This window comes from Gallinula chloropus (assembly GCF_964237585.1).
Source record: "Gallinula chloropus genome assembly, chromosome: 2".
Classification (NCBI taxonomy): domain Eukaryota; kingdom Metazoa; phylum Chordata; class Aves; order Gruiformes; family Rallidae; genus Gallinula; species Gallinula chloropus.
The window spans coordinates 31,145,756-31,170,153 of record NC_140086.1 but is presented as its reverse complement, the minus strand read 5'-3'; the positions used below and the strand labels follow the sequence as shown (position 1 = coordinate 31,170,153).

Here is a 24,398-nt window from a genome sequence, read left to right as displayed (position 1 = left end):
GGTTTGTGGAGTAAGGCACTTACATAGCTTTGAGAATCAAAGCCTCTATCACATCAAATGTTGGTGATGCTTGTGAAGATCACTATTTATCTGTATCTTTTATCTTTGTTTCTAACAGATGTAATCATAACTAAATTCCAGCAACATTGCTGTTGTGGTTCATGCTGAAGCTTCTTGCTTTGCAATGGCATAGCTGAGACACTGATCAGTCTCTGGGGCTGTTAATTAAAGGATGAACATTCATGGCAGAGAACTATAAAAAAAGTGTTTGTTGTGGGAGCCTAAGTGCTGAACGGAAATGCAGGCATTTATTGAGAGGAGCAGTAGCAGCACGGAGAAAATCATTACAGTGAGAGAACACGACAAAAGAGAGCTTCAGCAAAAGCAGATACTGAAAAGCAATGTCAGCACTGTCTCCAAAGGCTCTGCGTGTGGAGACTGGTGCCTGCTGGGGTGGAGGGTGTTGCTCCAGCAAAACCCTGAAGTCTTTACGTGCCCTGATGTGAACAGTCATAAGGTGACCTGCTTGGAAAGATAAAAATTACTTAGAAAAGGAGAATATTCTGCTGAAAAATACTGGCAGAGAAAGGCCTGCCAGGCTGGAACTGCACACTGGAGGACTAGGTCTGGGAACCAGAAAGACCCTTGAGCACCTGGCATCTTTGAAGTACAGCTTGGTACCTAGAAAGCAAAGACATCATGAGATATTATTGATAAGATCCAAAACAAGAAAATGTAACAGCAACTTACCATCTGAAAAAGTTGCAGTATCTAGGAAAGTGAAGTGGTTCTAAAAGAACAGGGCACAGCATCATCTATTAGCTGTTACAGGTGAAAAACTAAAATCAACAGCATCTAAAGGCTGCTTGAGCTGGTGATGTCCTACACCCTCATGCCTTTATGATCTAAGAGGAACTTAATTTTTATCCAAAATTAAGCCTCTCTCTCTCCGAGAACTTCCCATGCTGTACATGCTTTTCCTTTCCAAAACAGGTTCAATCAGACAGAAGTGCTTTCTACGAGCACTTGGATGCTCATGAGGGACACCTGGCTGGCTCCAGCCTTGGTGACACAGATCATCTCCAAAGTGAGACTTCCTATTTATTTTACTGGACTTCCTTTGGGTCTAGTTTGGGAGTTTATCCTCCCACTTCTGGGATGGTTGGGTGCCCCTCTGGGATCAGCTTGTCCTCTCCTTTGGGATGGTTTGGTCCCTTCTGAAATTTGTCTAATCCATTTGATACTGGCCAGTATTAGCTACCCATATTAGTAATCTATCATAAGTATATGATAAATTGCTTCACTGATACTTCTAGTAACCTGTAATAGCATATACCTTGGTTGCTGCTATACAGTTTGTTGTGACTATTAATTGCTGCCATGTTAATGATTAATATTATGTTGTTGCCATTTGTGATAGCTTGATATATGTATTATTAACTTTATTAATCATGATCTCTACCCACCCCCAAGCTAGGTAGCCCTTTAGGTTGTGACATATTCCCAGCCATGTGCTTAGTTTTCTTAAGTGTGCTCCATGATGCCATTGGGGATGCATGTGAACCTAAAGGCAAGCAGGTGACAAAATGTTTTGCTGGATGTACATGAAGATGTAAGAATCAATAGCATCCCACCAACAGAATCACAGACTCATAGAATGGGTTTGAAGTGACCTCAGAGACCACCTAGTTCCAACCCCCTGCCATGGGCAGGGCCACAATCCACTAGACCAGGTCACCCAAAGCACCATCCAACCTGGCCTTGAACACTGCCAGGGAACACCAACCTCACAGTAAATAATTTATTCCTAATATCCAATCTAAATCTAACCTCCTTAATTTTAAATCCATTACTCCTACTCCTATCACCACATGCCCTTGTAGTCAGTCCCTCTCCAGCTTTCCTGTAGGCCCCTTCAGGTACTAGAAGGCCACTATACGGTCTACCTGGAGCCTTCTCCAAGCTGAACAACCCCAGATGTCTCAGCGTGTCATGTAGGAGGTTCAAGGAAGGGGAAATACGCCTGCATTAATCAAATGGTTTGTCATCCAGTAACGGAGTTTATAAGAATAGACTACTCTCTTCACTCAGATCAATGGTGTTGCAGGGTCAGGCTCCTGAGCACACAGCTACTCACAAGGCCAGGTGCAGCTGAAGAAGCAGCTGGTGATCTGAACTGAGCTGTTCCCCCATAAGGTGGGGAAAACAGACTGTCCTCCAGTGCTGCCAGCTCCTCTCCAACACAGTGCCCGTTTGTCACTGCTGAAAGGGAAGGGTCAGTGATGTAAAGCATTAAGGTGATGTTGAGCAGAAGATATTTGGCACCATGTCTCCTGGCCTAGCCATGAGGAAAAAAAAGTTACAAGTTAATACAGTACTTATCAAGTTAAAGTTTAAAAATTGAAATTTCATTATACATGATTTTATATGTTACTTTTAGCTTCTACAAATCGGGGGGGGATTGATGCATGTGGACATTGGTTAGGTAATAAATATATAGATGTATATGGGTTTTCTCATGATGCTACCAGGAGTCATTTTGGTGGCTCATGAATACATGACTTATAGATGAAATCAAGGGAGTTACACATAGAACTACCTTGCCCTTCTAGTTTTCCACCCCTACTTTCAGTCATCTAATTAGCTCCCATTGCATCAACTACAATCTGGTTTAATATGACAAAGTACCCGCTGTCTGTCCCTTCAGGCTCACCTATGTTACTGGCTGTGATCGTGCCTGCTTTAAAAAGCCAGTGAACTACGAGCTGAAATGAAACCAAGCCAAACATCTTGTTGCATGAAGCTTCAGTTTACTCAAGCATCTTCTCTCTAGTGGAAAGCTATTGCAAAATGTCTTCTCTACCATTAGCTTGCAAGGTCTCTGTCACCATAGGACAGCCCTCCCTTACGTGCCCTCTTCAAAAGTAAATGTATCCCATCCTTAATAGTATTTCAGTCTGAGTTCATTAAGTTCATGTTGCCTGCAAAGCTGTTGACAGAAGACATTACAACAGGTGGGGTGGGGGTGAATTTACAATTGCTGCACTGTGTTTGGAAACGCCAAATTTTCACAGACTGTAATGGAAGAGTCACACATCCAAGACACTGACTCCCTCCACGTGTCATCTTGTTTATCTTTATACCTTAGAAGATATAAAGCAAGACAAATCTTTAATGACTATGCTCAGGTAAAGATGAATACACAGAAAATTTGATATGTAATTGATACAATAAAATTTCCTCTGCAAGACAATTTAGACTGCGAGAAAGACTATTATTAATCTGCCTGCAGTATTATCCGGCCTTTGATTCTTGCATCCATAATCCAAATAATATTACTAATGTATTTGCAAATCTCACTTCTTTTATTTGGTACTTACATTATCTCAACAGCTCTAATTTGATTTGTGAGGTTTTTTATTGTAACTGGTGACACCTTTAGCAAATCATTAGTCTCTTTATAAGTTAAAACCATAATTGAGTCTTCCCTGCTTTCTAATCTTCTGTTCCATCTTCTATGCAGATGGTGCCTTTACTTGTGAAGGTAAAGTCAACGTAACAGTTTTAAATATTTGTGGAAAAACTGACTGCTGACCTTTTCTCCTAAATTTTCTGCTAAACAAAATTATTCTTTCAATAGGTGCAAATGTCTCTCTACCAGTGAGCGCCCTCTAAAAGCTTCGCTCTGAATTACAGCAGAATTGCAGGGCTCTGTGTAGGCACAGACCCTTCTGGAGCAGAGCCACTTCAGTTGGAAGTAACTGGTTTCGGTGTTTGGTTTCCAGGCATTCAGTCAGGCCTGTTACCGCAGATCACAAGCTAAATCTCGTGATCGCTATACCCAGGCGTCCTCCAGCCATCACATCTCCCACAAGGCCTTCTCTGTTCACAAACAACAGGGCCAATCAACTCTGTATTTGGGATTCCCGAGGAGACAAGAGCAATGTGACTTCAGTTGAGGTGCATTGAAGAGTGGAATGAAAACCTGGGGAAGAAGAAATAAATCCTAGTACCAGAGCCTGCTGAACTGAAGGAACTAACCTGGATATAGAGGTGGGCTGGCACTTCCTAAAACGTCATACCAGGCTTAGTAGCTGGCAGGTACACAAAGGGCAGAAAGGAATAGTTCTGGCAGAGTCTACTAGTGATTCATTTTCCGTGATATTTAAAGAAAAGCTAGGAGAAATTAACCGAGCAGGAGTGCTCAGTAGTGGAAAACATATTTTCTCTCTTGATTGATTCAGCTGACTGGATAGCAGCGTTTTTCAGTGTCGGATCACACAAATGACTGTTGATGGGAATCATTATGGCTGGGTTTGCACTTCCTTTCAGTGGAAGCTGCTATTAAGGTCTAAGTGCCTACAGAAGTAAAGCTTTTAACCTCCCCCTGCTATGGCAGTTTGTCATTATGAATTCCATTTCAACATAACGAGCCAAACAAGGTGCACAGATGAAGTGGGACACACTTTACTTTTACACGGCTAATACCTTGCTAATTACACCTGAATAAATATTGAAACAGGAATTTCTAATAACATTAACCATTACTCTCTTTTAAATGTGTTTTGCTGGAGGACTGTTCAGAACTGTAACCACAATTTCAAGTATAATGAAGCAGAAATAAAGGGAGTTTTAATCATTTTCAGCTTTCAGTAGTGAAGTGAAAATAATAAGTATTTTTTCAGCTGTTTGACTACAAGAGACCAATGTAAACATCCAGTAATGTGGAGGTTTCTGACATTAATAATAAATAATGTCAGACTGATGAACTCATAGACCTGGAAAAGCTACAGAAAATTAAAAATCTCTACAGGGGCTTTCTATACAGCTATATAGAAAACCTATATAGATGGCACCTTGTCTGTTCATCGTGAGAGCTGGAAAAGAATGACCTTTCTAAACCTAGGAAAATTCCCTGTAGGTGGTAATATAAGCTGGTCTCAAAGTAGGACCTCTTGTCCCTTTTGCAGCTGCCTGCTGCTCTTGGCCTTCTCTAGCCAGCTCCTCTCCTACCTTCCCACAGATCACATCCCTACCATATTCCCCAGGTCAGCACATCTCCTCATCTGGGACTCTCTGCAGCTATCTGTCCTCGGCAAAGGTCCCCACTGCCACAAACAGCCTTTGGAGCTTCTCTCTTGTCAAAAGGGGAATTTGCAACTGAGGAGAAATGGAGGAAGGAGAGTATAGCTGCCTTGCAATGCCACAGAGACACTGTAGTAGAAGAGTTGTGTCATGCTGATCCACACTAGAGTGACTTGCTCATATTAACTGTACTGAAAGCCCATTGCAGGAACTTGAGAACATAGATGTCCTTCTGCTACTTGCTTTTTTGAAAGCAGACTATGCTATAGGGCATGGGGACAGTGCAGACACAGCTGGTCAAACATCATCACAACACATTTGGAGGAAAATAAGAGTTGCATTTCAGAGACTATAAAGACCTGCTCATTTTTGTCTGGGCTTGTGTTCCCAGGGCTGTTAGATCTGCTTACAGAACAATGCACACTCAACCAGAATGTTATCTGGTAGGTTTTTAAAAAAGGCTTCTAAAAGGAACATCATAATTTATGACAGGAAAAATCTAGGGGAAATGACTGCAGCTTTAAATGCAGTATAATCTGATCGTTTGTGTGGCTTTATTCTTATTTTAGAACCTTCAATATACCTACATTTTAAAGGAAGAAACGTTAATGCTGCTGACATGAGTCCTGTTTCAAATTTCTTGTCAAGTAACAGAAACACAGAGGCCAAGTCCTCACAAATTTGCAGTATAATTCTTTTGAATAATTCTTATTTGCGCTCTTAGCTGTGTCCAACAATAGTTACAGAGAGCAGAGAAAGGCTGGAAGGGGAGTGGAAAAGCGAGATCAGGCTATAAAAAAAATAATTAATCCTGGGCCTTCTGGTGTTTTGCTGTCTCCGGCTGCCACCTAGTGTTGTGTCAGGCCCGGTGAGGTACACACCTCATCTGGTCTGAGAACCTTCTCCCAGGCTGAACCTTGCCTCTGTATGCAGGCAGGACGGACGGTACAGATCCACCGCTCCAAGGGGCAGCAAAGGAGGGAGGGTTAACACGGCGAGTTGAAGAGCTGCTATGAAATTAGCTCTCAATTATTTGATCTAGCATCGCTTCCTCGGAATTAATTGCTTTATGTAGCTGCACACACAATCTCTACTGAGCTACAGACAGGCATAAAACACAAACCTTGATCTTCCGATGTGTAAAAAGGGGGTAGGCTTCTGTTCTTTCCCCCTGCTGTGGTACAGCAGTTGCTGTTGTATTTTGGGCACCTTTGAAGAGATTACAGCTCTTTGATGTGCTGGCAGTCCTGTGGCTTGCTCCTTCCGGATGTTGCACATGGCTTTGAAGTGTTGCAGCAGCTTTTGTTTGCCCTGTTGTTGCAGCAGACAGACAGTGGGCACAGAGGACACTTCAGAAGCTCCTGCTGATCTTTGGGAAGCTGCAGATCTGCGTGTGAAAATTGCAGAAATTGAAGAGTGATGGGACAGGCTACATTCCCTGTCACTTTTTGGTGCAGGACCAGCAGTAATCCAGAGATGGAACGGATTATGTTGCCCAGGAGATCTGGCTGACCAGCTCTGGCAGAGGCTCCTGAGATGTCACACCACTGCCAATACCCTCCTGATGCCCGGAGGTTGTGCAAACAAAGGAAGCTATGCCAACTGCTGTAGATCCAAAAACAATGTGCTGTTGGAAAGTTGCCTGTCAGCATGTTAGCAACAGGATCCAACTTGTGAAGCAGTTACCCCATGCACAGGTAATGAACAGAGATGAATTAGCAGCTGGCAGTGAGAGGATGGGAAGAAGCTCAGGAAGAGATCCCCCTTGTTTAAATTGCTTCATCCTGAGTTCACAGGTTGAAGTTTTGCATCTAGCCAGGATGTCTAGTTCACACCTAGGCATTAAGACTGTGCAGAAATAAAACTGTAGCTTTGGGTCACAGATACTATGAGGAACAGTCTGTGTTCCATTGGGCAGGGGTGGCATGTGAGAGGCATCTTCTGCAGAGATGTTTAACAGGGCTGGACAACTGCCTGAAGACTTTTATGACTTTGGCAAGATATCATGCTGGGGAAAGCTCTACTGGAACATCCAGCTTTGAAGAAGGATAAAAGCTTTGCAGGTTGTCACACAAAACAACCACAAATGACCAGGACATCAGTAAACAGAGAGGGCTAGGCAATAGGCTGATAGCCTTAGCCCACTGCCCTGAGCTACCACCCCTTCTTCATACTTAACAGTGCTAAAAAACATGGTCACCCATTTTGTAGTACTGATTGGTTTAGTCTCAGGCTAAAAATCAGTAACCCTACTGCAAACACCATTGTTAAGAACAGCAGCTGCCTCTGCAGCAGCTACAGTGATGATGCTGACTGTTTAGTCAGATTCTCAAAGCAGAGGTGAAGGGGCTGGTTAAATTTGCCGATATGCTCCTTCAGCTTCCGTTACTATTGCTTGGAATTTTTCACTTGCTCCAGTTCCTGAATCTGTCCAACTGATCTTCTCCATCTTGCACTTGTGGAGTGTTCTTCACTCAGAATTGAGATTCAAACCACAGCAGAACTTACCAGCTGCAGTCAGGAGTTGTGCACTGAAAAGCTATCTAAGAACGTGTCCTGGGTACCAGACTATCATTAACTCACGAGGAATGTTTGTGATCTTAACTTGACAGTAGCTGTTCAGTATGTGGTAACTGGTTCTCCTTTTTATTGTCTCACTGCCCTGCAAAAGGCTATCCAGGAAATACCCATCTTCGATGGAGTGACAGAGATAATAATCTTAAATTACATATATATTTAAACAAAAATATCTTTCAAAACAACAAATCCAGGTGTTTTATTGAACATTCAGGAGCTACCTCTCATATATAATCTCTCAAAAGTGATTACATAGCAACCACAGCTTCTCTGTTTTACTACAAAAGCTACTTAAACTCTTTTTGCCGAAATTCCAGACTAACACCCAACCAAAAGGAAAATGCCTTTGAACTTGGTAATAACATTTTGGTTTTCATGTCCTTTCACATGACAAAAATTATGTCCATATATTACACAAAGAATTATCCAAGAAGATAATGCTCAGCAAAGTAATGAACAACAGGGATTTCTCATCCCCTTGAAAGGGAGACTGAAGTTAAAAAGAAAGCAAACAACTAATAAAAAATGTCATTTATAGAGTAAATAAATAAAATCAAGCTGGTGTCCAACAAAAGCAGTGAGATGGCCAAGAGTGGAAATCCATATAATTTTGTCCTCAAGAACTTTATTAGAAAGGCAAACAGAAAGCTGCGTGCTGCAACCAGGTGATGTCCCTCCAAAACAAACCCCAGGCAAGAAAAGCCATAAAGTTTAAGCTCTGAGGTTGGAGATGATAATGCACCATGTTCTCAGTTCAAGGTTTTAGAATGCTCACTCTAAAAAACCTACTGTAGGTGTATACACAATCCCAGGTATCTGAAGGCACAACAGTTCAGGATCTATGCACATCAGAGGCCAAGAAGAGAAAGCGTCCAACTTGAAGAATGTTTGAAGGCCACAGATCCAGCTTGTTGGGTCTGGCACTGCTACTCCAGCACTGGAGTCAGAACAACGTTAAGAAAGGAAGCACATTTAAAACCGCTGCTGCCAAAGCACATTTATTTTGAATGTGTTCTCCCATCTCAAGTATTTTCTTAGACATGTCTCCATTTCACAAACAAATCAGTTTTAAAAAAAGCTATGCAGAAATTTGTTGTACAAAATCCACAGAAGTGGTAGACTCTTGTCAAGAAATGATGATCCCACATTATTTACAGCAACAAAGTTACAGTGAAATGCTCAGAAACATTCTATACTCATCAATGGGAATCTAAAAAATAGAACTAACCTTGTTCATTTGGCATTAGATACAACTTCAAATTAAATAGTTCTACAAAATCTTCCAAAACCCAACTGAGATAAAAGACTGAAATTTATAAGAGATCTGTTGAAGCTTAGAGACAGAGAATACCGTTTTCTAAAATAATAAAAAACAAAAAACCCTGACAAAGGGTCAGGTTTTCCAAAGCACTGCTGTCTCCTGACTGGGCCACCAATGAGATAACTTTCTTTAGGAAGCGTCAGACATGGAAAAATAAATTTAAAACTGTGTTTTTTTTCTTTATAAAGTGCATTAATTATTTGAACAGTACAGTGATACTTTTAACAATTAAATACAAAATGTCAAAGAACCAGTGTATTTTTTGAAGTTTAGAACAAGTGATACCAAGAATGAAAACACTAATATTTCTTAGATTCGTAAACCCTTTAGGTTTAGATACATGTCTTCTCTTGTGCCTCAATAATACAATGGAAGCCTGATCCTGGTTGGTCACTTGCTTTCATAATTTATAGAAAACAATGTAAAAAAAAAATCTGGACTGTGGGCATATTTTCTGCCAGTTGAGTAACTGAAAATTATCTTGGATTTTAATGATTCCTCAGACTTTGAAACACACTCATCCATGAAGAAACCCAATCACGATTAACAGGAACTATAACTTCTAAGAATAACATAGAGAACCCAGCATCAGCTGATTCCAACGGTCAAACACAAATTAAGCTTCACCTTAATTTTGAGTAAGTCCATTTGGTGGCAGGTAGGCTCAGAACTTACTCCTGGGAGATGCACGTTATTTTCTGCCACAATAACTTACTATTTTTGCAACTGTAATGAACAGTGTACTGGCCATGAAAGAGGCTAAAGAAGAAACTGTGTTTATCTACTGTAAGAGAGAACCATGACTACAAACCCAATGACAGTTAAGTAATGAAGACTTGAAATCTGAGCCCAAGCTATAAGCAACTAAAAAAAAGTTTGGAAGTGTGTGAACTACCTCTATAAAAACTGTAACAAGGTAAGGAAATGGGTATGTTGATGACAATGCAGAAAAACAAACAACTGAGAGAAAAAACTGGATAAACAGTAATGCCTGTTCTTTTCAGGTTCATGATCAGATGTGAAGGTGCAGTGTTAACACAGCAAATATTGCTTGTGACTTATGAAACTACTGGGTTTTATTTATCTCTACATCCAGGTGTCTCTTGCTATGCTTTCCAGGGTAGGATAAAACTTGAAAAGTATTAGCTGTATATATCAACTTCTTTTTATAGATCTTTATGCAAGCAATGTTAAATAAAATATTTAACAGTAAAAGCTTACTTAAAATGTTGGCCCAATCTCAAAACACTACTTAGCAGTCACACCAGTATTGAAAGACTAACATCTATTTATCTATTTTTTTTTTAATCAGGTTCAAGGTGTTGAACAACCACCATGTGGGACTGAGACACTGTTATACACTACAGTAAAGGTGTAGTTTTGGTATTCAGTTAGTTGCATCATCCCTTTTCAGGGGAATTATTTGAAGTGCTTTGGCTATTCGCTCTCCTATAGCTCGACTACTTGCTGCAATTATTCTTCGAGACATCAAGTCAAATGGTCCACCTAGAAATCAAAGCAAACAAAGTAACTAGCTTGCATCTGGAGAAAATGAAAAGCTGGCAAGAAAACAGCACTGAAAAAATCAAGTGTACATGACAAATAAGCAAGTAAAGAGGAAATCTGACTACAAAGGGTCTCTTCACTGTTATCACTGTAATGATGTATTAATGGCCAGACTTCAAAGGTGCAGTTCTTCAAGGATGTGAAGCTCAGTTTTTGAAAGCACCTGTGCTGCAGGCATAAGGATGTTCTTGGGTGACATGTGATAAGACAAGAGGAAATGGCTTAAAATTGCACCAGGGGAGTGTTAGGTTAGGTATCAGGATGAATTTCTTTACTGAAAAGGTTGTCAAGCATTGCAATAGGCTGCCCAGGGAGGTGGTGGAGTCACCATCCCCAGAAGTATTTAAAAGGCATGTACATGAAGTTCTTAAGGACATGACCTAGAGGTGGACTAGGCAGGGTTAGGCTGCGGTTGGTCTCAATGATCTTAAGGGTCTCTTCCAACCACGGTGATCCTATGATACATTACTATTTAAGACAAAGTTTTGCTTTTGAATAAAAATGCAATTAACACAACAGGTACCCCATATAAGCTACATTTAAAATTCTCTTCAGTGTATGTTTACTGCCTTTTTTCTACTCTCCCAGGCACTCAGACAAGGGAGCTAAGGTTATCTCATAGCTTAAGAACACACAATTGAATTTGTCCATTAACTTGATGGGAACTCTGTTCAATAGTGGTAATTTGAAAAGAGGAACAAAAAACCTCTTTGCCTTCTCATTTCAGCTATGTTTTACCCCCAATTAGCTATTTAAAAGGGCAAGAGCATTGTGCAGGCCACATATTTACCGGATACATCTAGCAGTACTCCGCCTGCTTCGGTAATAATGATTCCAGCCCCTGCCATGTCCCAGCAGTGAATTCCCATCTCATAATAGGCATCAGCTCCGCCCGTTGCCACAAGGCACATGTTCACAGCTGCAGTACCAACAGCCCTGATCCTAAAGGAGACAGAGTTGTTTTTTTAATTGGGAACAGTTTGTAAGGAAGTCACAATGTCTGTGTACACTACAGAGAGATCACAGAAGCAGCATACGCAAAGCCAACCGAGCTAGAAAAACATGATGGAATGCTGTGATGAAACAAACAAAAGTGATCAGGAATGGAGCTTTGCTGAAGTTTTTTGAAGAGCTCTCCAAATAGAGAAAATTTCCAGAAACTGCATTTATTAATTCTTTCAATCTTTAGACTGAAAACACATATTAACTTCTTAACCTAAAACATGAAACAGGAACAGATATTCCACTTTGCTTTTTGAATACAAGAATTCAAGTAGAGGGTACGCTGTTCTCAGTGCTGAAAAATGTTACTTCAGTTTCCCTGGTGATGCTCAGTGAGCATCTCTGGCTTGCCTTAACAGCAGTAATCACAAAATATAAATTACCCACTATAAATCTGGTCTGGATAACTTCAACGCCCTTGTTTTACAAATTCCAGTTTCCTTTGGAAATATCGATGCATTTTGTAAGTGTGATTTATACAAATAACTGCAGTTATTTCAATCATCAGTAAAACTTATATTAAATTGTAACTGATAGCAGCTATGTTACTGCAAGAAGCAACTTCAATCAAGTCCAATCTCAATGTATCATTTACAAAGAATATATCAAAGTTGAATTGACAACACATTTAAAATGTTCTCCCCACCTACAATTTAGCATGTATTCTCTAATGACATCAGAAGACTTTGAAAGTAGAGGAAAAAAACTTATATTAAGTGTCAAAACAAGAATCCTAAGAATCTCAGTATAAGTATCAATCATAAACACAAACAAGGTTGAATAACCTAAAACACCCCTATCTACTGAAACGACTTTTAGATGTAAAATTGCTTGTGGAAATGTTGGCTTTGGTTTATCTGCAAGAAAGGAAGCTGGGAATGTAACTGAAATAAGATCAGTTTATGGACAATTTTACCATTTGGACAAATTTTTTAAAATTGCATGATGCTGAAAGAGGAAAGGGAGATCTATTTTTGTCTTCTGATATACATAAACAATGATTGTCACTATTACAGGGAAAGGAAACTAAGAAACGTAATACAGCTTCTGTTTATCCAGTTTTACTCATGTTTCCAGGGGGGTGGAAGCACAAAGTTGTATTCAATTTAACTACTAAATACAGTACCTTCTAGTCCCACACAACCAAATATGCTTTGCTTCTCAATACTGATTGTTAGGCTTCCCTTTTATGTGTCCCTGCTTGAAAAAGCTAAACACACTTAGAGTTTCTCTGCAGAAGTTACCAGACAAAAACATTTGAAGCATATTTAAATCATACATTTAAGGTGTCAAAAGTAATGCAACCAATCCTTCCTAAAGATGATTATATTTACATACTTACAATATTAGCTCTATCAATTAAATATAAAAAAAATAGGAAGTATCTTACCCATGAATAGGAATACTGAGAAGTCTTTCCATGTTAGAAAGAACTATTTTTATAGTCTCTGGATCACGATTTGATCCCAGTTCGGTTACTAAAAGGGATTTTGTAATGTCTGGAAAAGAAACAAAACCTAATTTTTCCAACAGTCCAACTTATCCACTAACAGTAATTAGTGGCATTTACTTTGCTGCTTTCTTACAAGACTGAATAAAACCTATTTTAACATACATATTATGTATATTAAACATATAAAAATCTGTTCTTACATGGAAAACGGCAGGAAAAATAAATACAGGAAACAAAGTGTGACCTGGTTAAATTGTGCATATATAGCAACTGATGTAATTAATTGATAAAATTTTATTGCTAGATGAGTCCTCAGATCTTTAAAGGCCCCACTTTAAGTGTGAATTTTACTTCACATGGGGTAGTAAGTCAGTAAGAGTGATACTGGTTTAAACCACTAGCTCACACCTGGATGAAGTTGAACAGTTTGGTAGATTTGTAACAGACTGTGAAGAGCAATCACAGACAGATGACAAGCCATACAAGGAATTAAAAACAAACAAAAAACCCCACAACAGACAAACACTCAGGGAACACAGTCTTCAACTGCCAAGTCCTGATTTTGCAAAAATCACAAGCATGTTATATGCTGATTCTCAAAACTAAACAACTGATAGCCAGCAAAAGCTTGTCTTTGCAAAACAAAGTTGAGCTAAGAAACAGGAGGAATATACCTGGGTCTAAAACTTTTGATATCTCATTTGCAAGATAAATGTTATTACCAGAAATAAGCTTCTTGGTTCAGCTTACCTTCTTGGCCTGATACTTGAAGTTTCTGACCATTGCAAAATGCACCTTTCCCTTTTCTGGCAGTATACATCTTGTCTTCGACACAACTATACACAATTCCAAACTCTATCTGCAAGAAAAAGTAAATATATGTTGAGGGTTTTCAGTTCCCCCCCCCCCTTTCTTCCTATTTACTGTGAAAGTACATATCTTAATTTTAATTAGCAACAAGGAACTGATTTGGTTTTGACTGATTAGATATTAAGTAATAAAAAGTATACCTTTTTGTTTACAACAAAGCCAATTGAAACTGCCACAAATGGAAACCTACAAAACAAAACATTTCACTAATTTATAGTGAGATACTATGCTTCTTTCATTAGCACACTTACTCTTAATAAAAACAATTTTCAGTTAAATATAATATAAACTTGGACTATACAGAAAACAGTTTACTACAAAAATAGACCTGACAAGATCAATTTCCATTTAAAATACAAATTTTTCCACCAACAGAAAGTAAGCCTGTTATAGCTTAGGGACTGCCATTCTCTAGCCAAAGAATACAAACATGCCTCTATGCCACTAACCTTCCTCAGAAGGAACAAGCTGGCCAAAATGGTGTCATCAAAAGAAGCAAGTCACTGCTCCCCCCACCTCCACTTTCTCCACCAAAGCAACAAGACAGACAGATAGTAAAATGTGAGGCAAGAATGCAGGGGAAGAGTGAAAGCTGTGGGGGTAAGTTTTTAGTAATCAACCAATGAGTTATTTTTTTTTTACTATTACTATTTTTTACTCTTCAAAATTTGTAGTTCCAAAACTTTAATTAATATGTGCAAAAAGTACAGCCTGTTAAGTCCGTAGATCCAGCAGAATGGGTTCTTTTCTTACAGCTTTTTGAACATGTTATTTAGCAGGATCCACAAGCTGTTTGAAGCTGTGGCATACATACTGGCAGTCACTTCAAAACTGGAAACAAGTACAGTCAAAAAAGCTCATCAGGGCTGAAAATGATCATGTTTCAAAGACAGAAGGAATAGGCAGTCAGCAGTACACTGAAAGCCCCCTCCTCTTCCTGGTGCAAAATACCACTAACAATTACTGTGATATTCTTCTTTCTTTCATGGTAGTGGCTCCTAGATCTCAATGAATTTGAAATATCTTAGAAATCAGCACCTGGAGCTGTTACCGCTTCTCTCCAAAGATGCTGCAACTCCTAATTCTGAGTCCTGTTGCTCACCTATCTTTATCTTTGGCAACCGTGCCAGAGGCTGCTGACCCCTGCTATACAGTACAGGCCTCTCATGAACAACTGCTGAGGGTGACAGAGTGAGACTATTTCAATACTTACAGAAATACTACAATTATTACAAAAACTGCCCAATGGCTGTTAATAAATGCAAACGACAATTTGTAACTATTACCAAGTTCATAGTATCTCCTTTAAAGCAGTTTAAAAGTGAAAAAACCTTACTCTTACAGAACTGGAGAAAGAAAAGGGGTCACCAGTTGAAGTTGCTAACATAAAAAATTAAAGGTGGACCTGTGCACGAAGTTGGTAGTTCCATCAATAGGGTCTATAATCCATGTGGGGTTATCTGTCAAAATGCTGCCCTCTCCAGCTGCAACAGATTCTTCTCCGATGAAGCTAGAGCAGCAAACATGTAAAAGACACAAATAAATTGTTTAAAATGTCTGAATTACAACACTCTCCTTAAAATTAACATTCTTAGAGAGAGATGCAGGTTTCTGTACCACCAGTGATCACATGTAAAAGCTGAGAAACTCATTAACTTATCTGGAAAACACCAAACACATCTTACCAAGCATATATCAATACTAACGATGTCAGAGATAACAATACATGGGGAAAAGAACTTTGGTTTAATATTCATTACTGGAATTTAGCATTCAGAACATGAAAGTTTTCAACATTTTATCCAGAAATAGCACAATCAGGTTTTGGCCAGAATACGTGTAGCTATTCACCCCTTTCAGTTTATTTGTGCTATAAACCACTTCTTTTTTTTAGCATGTGCTTTAACTGAAGAAAGCCTCTGTGGTCATATGCATCTGGTTAGACCACTGCAGTAACTGTTAAATTCATAGTCTGATTTCAAGCCAAATAGGAGAGAAAGTTGTTAGCCTCAAGACTATTTAGTTCAGAAGAATCATGAAATGTTACCACAGTAAAGGGATGAAATCCAAACCAGAGCTCCTCCTGAAGCAGCCAGGAGAGTGCATGTTTGCACAGCACTAAACCCAAGTGATACAGAACACACAGTGCCACAGGAACCCACATTTCACAATTTTTGCTGCTCATGAAAGTATTTGTTTTGAACTGGAAAATGACTGGAATGAGTCTAATTGAATTCTCTTAGACGCCTTTTGCATGTTGTTAAATGCACCACATAATACTCAACCTACAGAAAGCATGCAAACGTGCTACCCTCCACAAACATGTAAAACAAGAACTGCTGACAGTAAAATAATAAGGTCCCTTTAATAATACTTTAGGAATTTTACAATTAACTATGGAAGAGAAGATGATTGCTCAGAAACAGCACGTATCCAAAAAGCAGCAGATCTTCACAAAGAGAGACTGAAAGGTTATTTAGGCGGATGAGTAATTGGTCACAAAGATAAGCTCAACACCAGTATGCCTAATGTGATATCAATTATCTAATAGAATATTTTAGCTTCTTTTTATAAAAAGTTTATCAGTGTCACAGAAACTCTTATTTCAAGGTCATTCCACAAATCAGCATGCTTACATGAATTTGGTTTGGTTACTAACATTTTCACATCACCTCAATTGTTCCAATTCTATGCATATTTCTCACATTTCACATATATGGCTACAATAAGAAAATCTTCTAGGAGATGAAAAAAAAATCTCAAGCCCACTTTAAGGAAACTGTATTAAATTTGAACCATTATGTCACAATGGGAAAGTCCTGTGTAAGTAAAATACATGCAAACTCATCCTTGAAAACTAAATTTACTGGGGGTGAGGGGAAGGAGGAGCAGGGAGAGGGGAGTAAAAAAAGGGAAGAACAATAATACAGCCATGCCAGTAGACCCTGAGGACACTTTGTTTTGTTACTACAGCCCCAGGCAAATTTTAAACCCACTACTGCTCTAAAATACTTACTACATTGAGGGTAAGGGAAAATTCTGTAAGTTTCCAGCATACCAATCCTAATGAAATTTTACTAAGCAAAGTCATAAACATCCCATTTTCTTCTTCCAGTCACCTCTCCCCTTCTTCTACCAAAAGTGTACTGGTAAGAAAGAATACCTGTGAGAAGGATACTTTTCTTTTATCAAGGAAATAATGAAGCTTTCTACTTTTTGATCAGTTTCTGTCACTAGATCAACTGGTGAACTTTTAGTCATAATGGATATTTCTTCTTTGAGTGCTCCACGGATTATCTGTTGAGAAAAGTTTTAAAAAAATTAAATCTCCATTATCAGTATGGAAAATACTAGTTTTCAAAAAAATCTGAGCACTGTTTTTACTGTAATTTACTATACTGCACATAAAAAACACAAACATGAGCAGTGACAAAACCTGAATTTAACTGCAGAAGCTGGGGCTTACCTTCACAACTATTTCCAGTCCTACTCAGCACAAATTTTTACATGACCTTAAAACTAAGTACTACAAGAAGATCCACTGGTACATGGAACTGAGCTCTATTTTTAGGACAAGTTTTAGATTTGTATATTTAAAATACTGGAGTTGAATTAAAAACTTAAGACTTAGCTCAAGTCGGCTATTTTTAGCCAGAGCATGCATTTATGATCTTAAAATTATCAGGATCAGCTTCAGCAGGAATCCATGCCTCACAGCCCACAGAATACTGTAACTCAGAATGATTTTCTAATGAGGTCAATGCAGGAACAGCGTTGTGCAGACTCTGCAGCTCCAGGGGACAGACAAGTACGTGTGCCATCTTGCCTGGCTGCGATAGCATCCCGACGTACCGAGCAAAGCTACCAAGAACGGAACGTTTAGTAACCTCTCTCATGCCATGGCTTTGCCAAGATGTGCAAACTCTTCCTTGTTCTAAGGCATCTTAGATCACAAATGGGTAAAGTACTGCCACTGCAAGGGATGCCTCCTATTTATAGAAGCAAAAGAGTCTTCATGAAGAGAACCCAACATGGTCTCTTGTTTCAACAAGCCACAGTTTAACACTGACTGAGGTGTTCTCAAGAAAGACTGTCAACAGCTTTTAGGTGGTAAAATACTACAGTAGACAGATGCAGTTTAAGGAGAAAACAAGAGAGGCTCTTTGTTTACCACAATTCAGAATGTCTTAAATGTTTTTAATTCAAATTTAATGTACAAAAGATACTCAATCTTTCATTGGACTCTGGTCAAAGAAGTGTGAAAAGGTGATTTTTGTTAAATTAACCAAGATGTGCACACAAAATACACTCCAATCTTGGAGACTGCTGAATGATTCTGCCAACTTATGGTTTTGACAAAATACTCCTCAGAAGAAAATCCAACATCAAACTCCTTCAAAAGCTATATACGTATAGGCTCAATCATGTTATTATTTGTAGTTTATACTTACCTCCCCAGCTCTTCTTGCTAAAGTAACTGCATAGTCCATACATTCTTGCCAAGGATCTGCCATCTTTTCTTAGATATACAGAATCTACCAAAAGGACAGATTAACACCAAAATTATTATGACTATTTTATTTCTCTTCTTTTACAAATTCTAATTTTATACTACTCCTGTTCTGGACTGCACCATTTTCTCCTTGCTGAAATAGCTTGTATCCTTTACTCAGGGAAAAAAGCAAAAAACAAACAAACAAACAAAAATGAAACCAACCAACCTTAAAAGGTATTAAAATCGTGGTCTAAGTTAACAATCTTTTACCCCATATTGGGTGATTACCAAAAAGGCATATTATAAAGACATTTAACAAGTACAGAGTCACAGTCCTGAAAGTTACTCTTATATACAAGATTCCACATTTAGACACTGACCTCAATGTACATAAAGGCTCTGAAAAGAAACAGTGTGGTTACACACAAGCACACTCTTCAATCAGTGTACAGCTTGGGGCCTTTTCACTTAAAAACACTAGAATCTTCACTGTCACTTATTGCAGAACAGTGCTGACATACAGCTTAGTCTATTTTTATGTCTGGTTTAAATGGCTTTGAGTATCTTCAATTACATTAGAATTTAAAACCCCAAATCTATCCTTTCTGTATTTTAGGCCTCCACGCTTTTTTCTAGGGGTTTATTCCAAACAAAATATGAAACTTTTTTGATTCTACATGAGAAAGTTACAAGATTCCAAAGCAATTTAAAAGCATCCTCTATATTCTTAAGTGTTACGAAGGAATAAAGGAGATGTTATCTTCTGTGCATCTCTAATTTCATGAGCAATGTGAAATACAAATCAGCAGATGATACCTTATTTCTGATACGCCCACAACAGATCGCATATTCAATAACACAATGGCATTCTGAATTTTAGAAGCCTGATTCGGTTTTGATCCCTAGCCCTTTCAGAAGCCTTCTAGGTATTGCCTACTTAAGTGATGATCTGGGTAGCAGTTCCGTAAGGCTTGCAGACTCACAAAGATTAGATAAATGATCACAGGGAAACAAACCCAAACTAAACCAAACAACAGAAAAACCTCACAAAACCAGCACTGATCAGCATAAAAAACCACCTGTGCAATTAACACAATCCAAGAATCTCCAGTCCAATCATCCCGATCATCCTGAAAGGTCCCTGCCTCTTTCAGCCTTGGTCCTAAACAAGGAGAGATGGCTGGAAAAGCCAGGTGAAGCGCAAAGGGGGTGATGTTTCACTTCTGTTGACAATGTTTACTTGTCATAGTCTTTACAGCACAGGCTCTCTTGTAGAAACACAAAAATAATTTATCAGGACACAGAGCTGGGTACAACAGCACTAAAGTTACCCCGTTATCCATGAAGGACTGGCAGTACTAGTGGAACCTGAAGAACACTGACAGCCAGTACAGGGTAGAGATTCAGGCAGCAGAGGGGGAAAAAACCCAAACTGATTTAGACTTCAAACCTCACCGAAACAGTAACTCCAGGACACGCATTCTACTTAAACACCAGCGCCTTCACTGACTGGAAGAAGGGTATTTTCTTCTCCCCGGCTTAGTTCCGTCCCCTCGGCATGCCCGGTGCGGAGTCTGTCCCAGGAACTCGGGGCGTGCATCCAGAGCCAAGGCTTGGAGCCCGGGCCGAAGGGCGGCCCGCACTGCCCGGCCGGGGTGAGAGCACCTCTCGCCCCACCGGGCCGCTCGGTGACCCTGCCGCCGCTCGGTACCCGAGCGGTGTTAAGACCACAGAGTCCCCAAGGCAGCAGCGCATCCCCCTCACGGCAACCCGAAATGGCGGCTGAAGGAGGAGGAAGAGGAGACTCACCCTGCCGCGCTCCGCCGCTGTCACCTCGACCGCCACTCCCGCTCTCTCCGCGGCGCGCAGCCGCACCACTGCGCCGACGCCAGGAGCGAAGCCGCCTAACCCCGCCTCCTCCTCACCGCGCTCCGTGGCTGCGCCTGCGCGGTGGCGGGGCGGGGAGAGGAGGGGTGTGGCCGTTCGCCGCGGCGGGCCGGGTGGCGGTGGACGCTCTGTCAGAGAGCCGGCTCCGAGGGTGGAGGTCGCCTTCAGTGTCAAACCCCGGGTAATAACTGACGTGTGTGATAGTGAGACCCTGGCTGGAGGCCAGACGCCCACCAAAGCCGCTCTTCACTCCCCTTTTCAGCTGGACAGGGGAGAACATTCATGTTGAGAGGCTTAGGAGTCAAGATACGGACAGGGAGAGATCATTCCACAGCGTTCCGTGTTAGCAAAACAGACTCAACACAGAATAAAGGAAAGAAAACTCCCTAATTTACTACACTGCACTGCACAGCCAGTGACACCAGAGTTGGATAATGAGAAGTAAAACCACCCCTCCCGTCTTAGCAGACTGCACTTCAGTCATGATTCCGCCAGCTGGTGTTTGCTCTCTGGGGCCTGCAGAGAGCTTCTATCTGCTTCTTGCAGAAGCCGCCCCTGCAGAACCCCTTCTCCAGCAGAACCCAGCCACAAAAAACTACAACAGCTTGGCAGCATGAAAATACAGTGAATGCTGTCCCATGGAGCGAGCAGATGGTGTTTACCCCGGCTTTCAGCTGCTAAAGGTGCCAGTGCTGGAAAGGAGGCCGTGTTACTCAGCCTATGGCAAAAGGCATGCAGACCTGTGAGGAACAGCTCGCGTGCAGGTGTGACGGCCCCGTGGAATAAGGTGGCATTTAGCCGCTCAGGTTACGCTGCTTAGCAGCATTAAACCGAGCAGGTTTCCTAACAGATCTGGTTCTTCTCGAAGACATCTTGATTTTCTTCTGAAGAACTCGACACTGGTGGAACAGCTTCCTTTGGCCCTTCATTATCTCCTCCTGCTGACAGCACTGCTAGTTACAGTAACACCGCATCAGTAACCAGAGACAACAGATATTTTTAAAATACGTAATCAAAAAGTATTTTCCAGGAAACTCTGTAGCTTTCAGACCAAGATTTTTTTGAAAGCGATTTGTTGATCAAATGATGCGTTTTCAGGATTACTGCAATTAAAGTTATGGAGGAAAAACCTTTCCTCTCAAGACTGACTGAAACCAGTGTTGTTATTCTCCTGTGGTCTGTTGACCCTATTGTCTTTCATCAAGTAAAGGTAAAACACTGAGGTGGTGTCACAGATTACAACTGATGTCATTTACTGTCATACATATGGTGAACTGCTGTGAGCAGGACAAGGGTTGTAGGGTTGCTCTGTGGTTGAACATGATCAGGGAATGTCTACATCACCAAAAGAAGCAGCCTTACTCTGTTTCCTCAGTGCCGGTCCAACCCACAAGTAGGCGCTTGTTCAAGGCTAAGCAAGGGTAGCTGCATCCTTTCCACCTCCATGAAGACATGGATTCCACTTCTGCTAGTGCCTTTTCATGGTTCCTCCTTCCCATTCTGTAAACAGGAATAGTCATATATGCCTGTTCTTAAAATATTGACAGTCATGAAAGAACTGTAGAAATGGTGTGGTTTTTATTAATTATTTTGCAAGTCATCCTTAACAAGGTTGTGCTAAAAGCATACAGCCAATTGAAAGACACTTTGGTTCTGATTCAGTGAGGCAAGCTGCCAAACATGCCGCATCAGACTCCACCAGTATTACAGAAAATGGCTTCGTTAACATCATCACTAGTAGACATAACATCATAGCAACGGTTTTACAAGCATTAGGATCAGCATTGATCCTAAAATTATCAGAAGTGAAATAAACAGAAACTTCTTAAATTCTTTCTTAATAAATACAAGAATTTCTACAATCCAAACCACAACTTCCAGTTAGCTGAAGGGAAACTTTGTATTTCATGTAAGACACTACTGTGTGGAGAACTGAGCTGCGACCTGATAAGTGAGATGAACAGAGGTGATCTATTGATACAAGTCTTCCAGCCAGAATGATCCCACACCAGGGCAAATATTTTTCTAAAACCAACACACAAAAGGAAACTGATGAAAATAAAAGTAGGAGAGGCTACTGCCTGCTTCCTTAGTGTGACATATCAATTTCTTGTTTGCTACAGCATTGCCCAGCTGATCTAACAGGTCACATATCCAGGCAAAATTGAGCTCTTGATGTTAATATAGCCCTTTCCAGGCGTATATCTTACATATATCAGAAATCTGTGCCAGGCAATTTCATAGCAGTATTAGAACTGGAACAAGACCAAGAGCTGTTTGCAGGGCCTTGACCTTGTGCATTCCCTGAAATTACTGTACAGTCATAGAAACCAAAAAGCTTGATAGTTATCTATTTTAATAGTTCACTTGAAAGTACTGTTTATTATAAAATCATTATTTATTATTATTAATTCCTCTTCTCAGTTAAGTAACTTTGCATACACTATCTCTGCATCTACTAGAAGTGAGTTTAACATTTTATTTGTTGACTTTAAAGTGAAACAGTTCAGCAACCTCTGAACAAAAGCCTGTAAAAATAACAATGGTTGCAAATGTCAAATGTCTCCTCTGAAGTGTGGGGTGGTTGTTTTTTTTTTCAAATCCCCATGAAAATCTGCTAAGATAATAAGCTTTAGAAAAACAAAATATTGTATTTGCTAAGTAAAGATCAGATAGAGTCTACACAGCTAAAATGTGAACAATTCTAGCCTAGGCAAGATACTGAAGCTCTGGGAAAGTTTCTGCTTTAGTTCCTGGACTCCGTGGTTAAGAGTTTTCACCTCTTCAATTATTTATCTGTCAGACAAGCTTAATTTGTTTTTGCTTCTAACTTTCTGAAAATTATCTGGAACAAGCTACATACAATCCCAGACACATTCCTGGAATAAGATGAAAGTGAATGTGACAACATTTTGGAGTCTTTTCAATGTGACTTGCTGTATTTGTACTGACATTTACAGGCTTCTAGCCCTCAGCAATAACTGGCGATTGATGAAAGCAACCTTCCTGGAAAAACCTTTGAGATCTCCCCAAAGATATACTTCCTGCATCCCAAGCCTGTCTTCTCCCTATCCACAACAAACATTATTTTATTTTGCCTGCTAGGGCAGGAAAATTGGGGGCAGTGGAAGGGGGTAGGTAGAGAGATTTTTCTGCAGAAACAAAGAAGACTGTGTTCTGTAGCAGCACTTTCCACTTGCTTCAGTAACAACAGCAAGGGGAGTGAGTTCAGCTTGGGGCTCCTCCCTGACTCACTTGTTGCACAGCGATGGTTGGCCGCTTACTGCATATTCTGTACCACAGCGGCCTAAGGTGCAAAGAAAAGTGAATAGGTAATTACAGAGGAAAGGAAGGAAAAGAAATAGCAAGGGGAGAGGGGATTGTTCCTCTTCCACTGGAAAGGGAGGTGACAAACAGCTGGAGAGATACGTGGGGAGAAAAGTGGAGGAGTGTGCATATACTTCCTGCTTCCAGGAAACAAAGGTTTCTAAAATGTTCAGCTGCTGAAGATCCTTTCCTTCATGGAAACCAGAAGCACCCTCCTTTTTGTAACATCCACATCACATCAGCAAAATAGTTTATCAAACCCAAGTCATGTTAAAGCTACAGTAGAGAGTACTGCAAAGCAAAATAAGAACTGTGACCCAGTTTCTGAGATATTATTGGGATTTATGCAAGTCCAATAAATATAGAATAATCCTACAGATATACCCAAATTGTTATAGAGGTGTACTTCTTGGTAGTACTGAAACCGGTCTTTTCCACTGGAACAAGCCTGCGTTATTGTTCTGGCAACAAAGAGTACCTCTTGAAAAGGATGCCAGGCAGACAGGCTCCTCTCACATTGGGATTTGTTTTGTTCTGTTGCAGCTGGGCCTGGAAGGGGCATGTCATACATGGCTCTTAGGTTTTGAACCAGGACAGCAGAACCAGAATGTAGCTTTATAGCCACCGGACAATGGTTCCCTTTAAGCAAGCATGTACTAGAGAAAAACCTGGACAGTTTTTCTCAGTGAGCACCGTAACTGCATGAGCCTAAACACCGAATCCAGATTTGTGTCCCTGAAATGAAATACAGGCATTTTTGAATGATGTAGACTCAAGCCTCCCTGTGTTCCACCTCCAGGCATTACTGAGTATGT

At 40.3% G+C, this 24,398-nt stretch overlaps 1 protein-coding gene across 1 annotated transcript; it reads right to left on the bottom strand.

Annotated features, from left to right (window-relative positions):
• Positions 1-10,329: 10,329 nt before the first annotated feature.
• IMPA1 (inositol monophosphatase 1) lies at positions 10,330-18,388 on the bottom strand (the record flags this gene model as incomplete). The annotated part of the gene is made up of 8 exons (XM_084260320.1): positions 10,330-10,489; positions 11,340-11,491; positions 12,942-13,050; positions 13,755-13,863; positions 14,015-14,060; positions 15,280-15,384; positions 17,038-17,171; positions 18,326-18,388. The coding sequence occupies 8 exons, from the start codon at positions 18,386-18,388 to the stop codon at positions 10,371-10,373; spliced, it is 837 nt and encodes a 278-aa protein (XP_084116446.1). The 3' UTR covers positions 10,330-10,370.
• Positions 18,389-24,398: the final 6,010 nt, after the last annotated feature.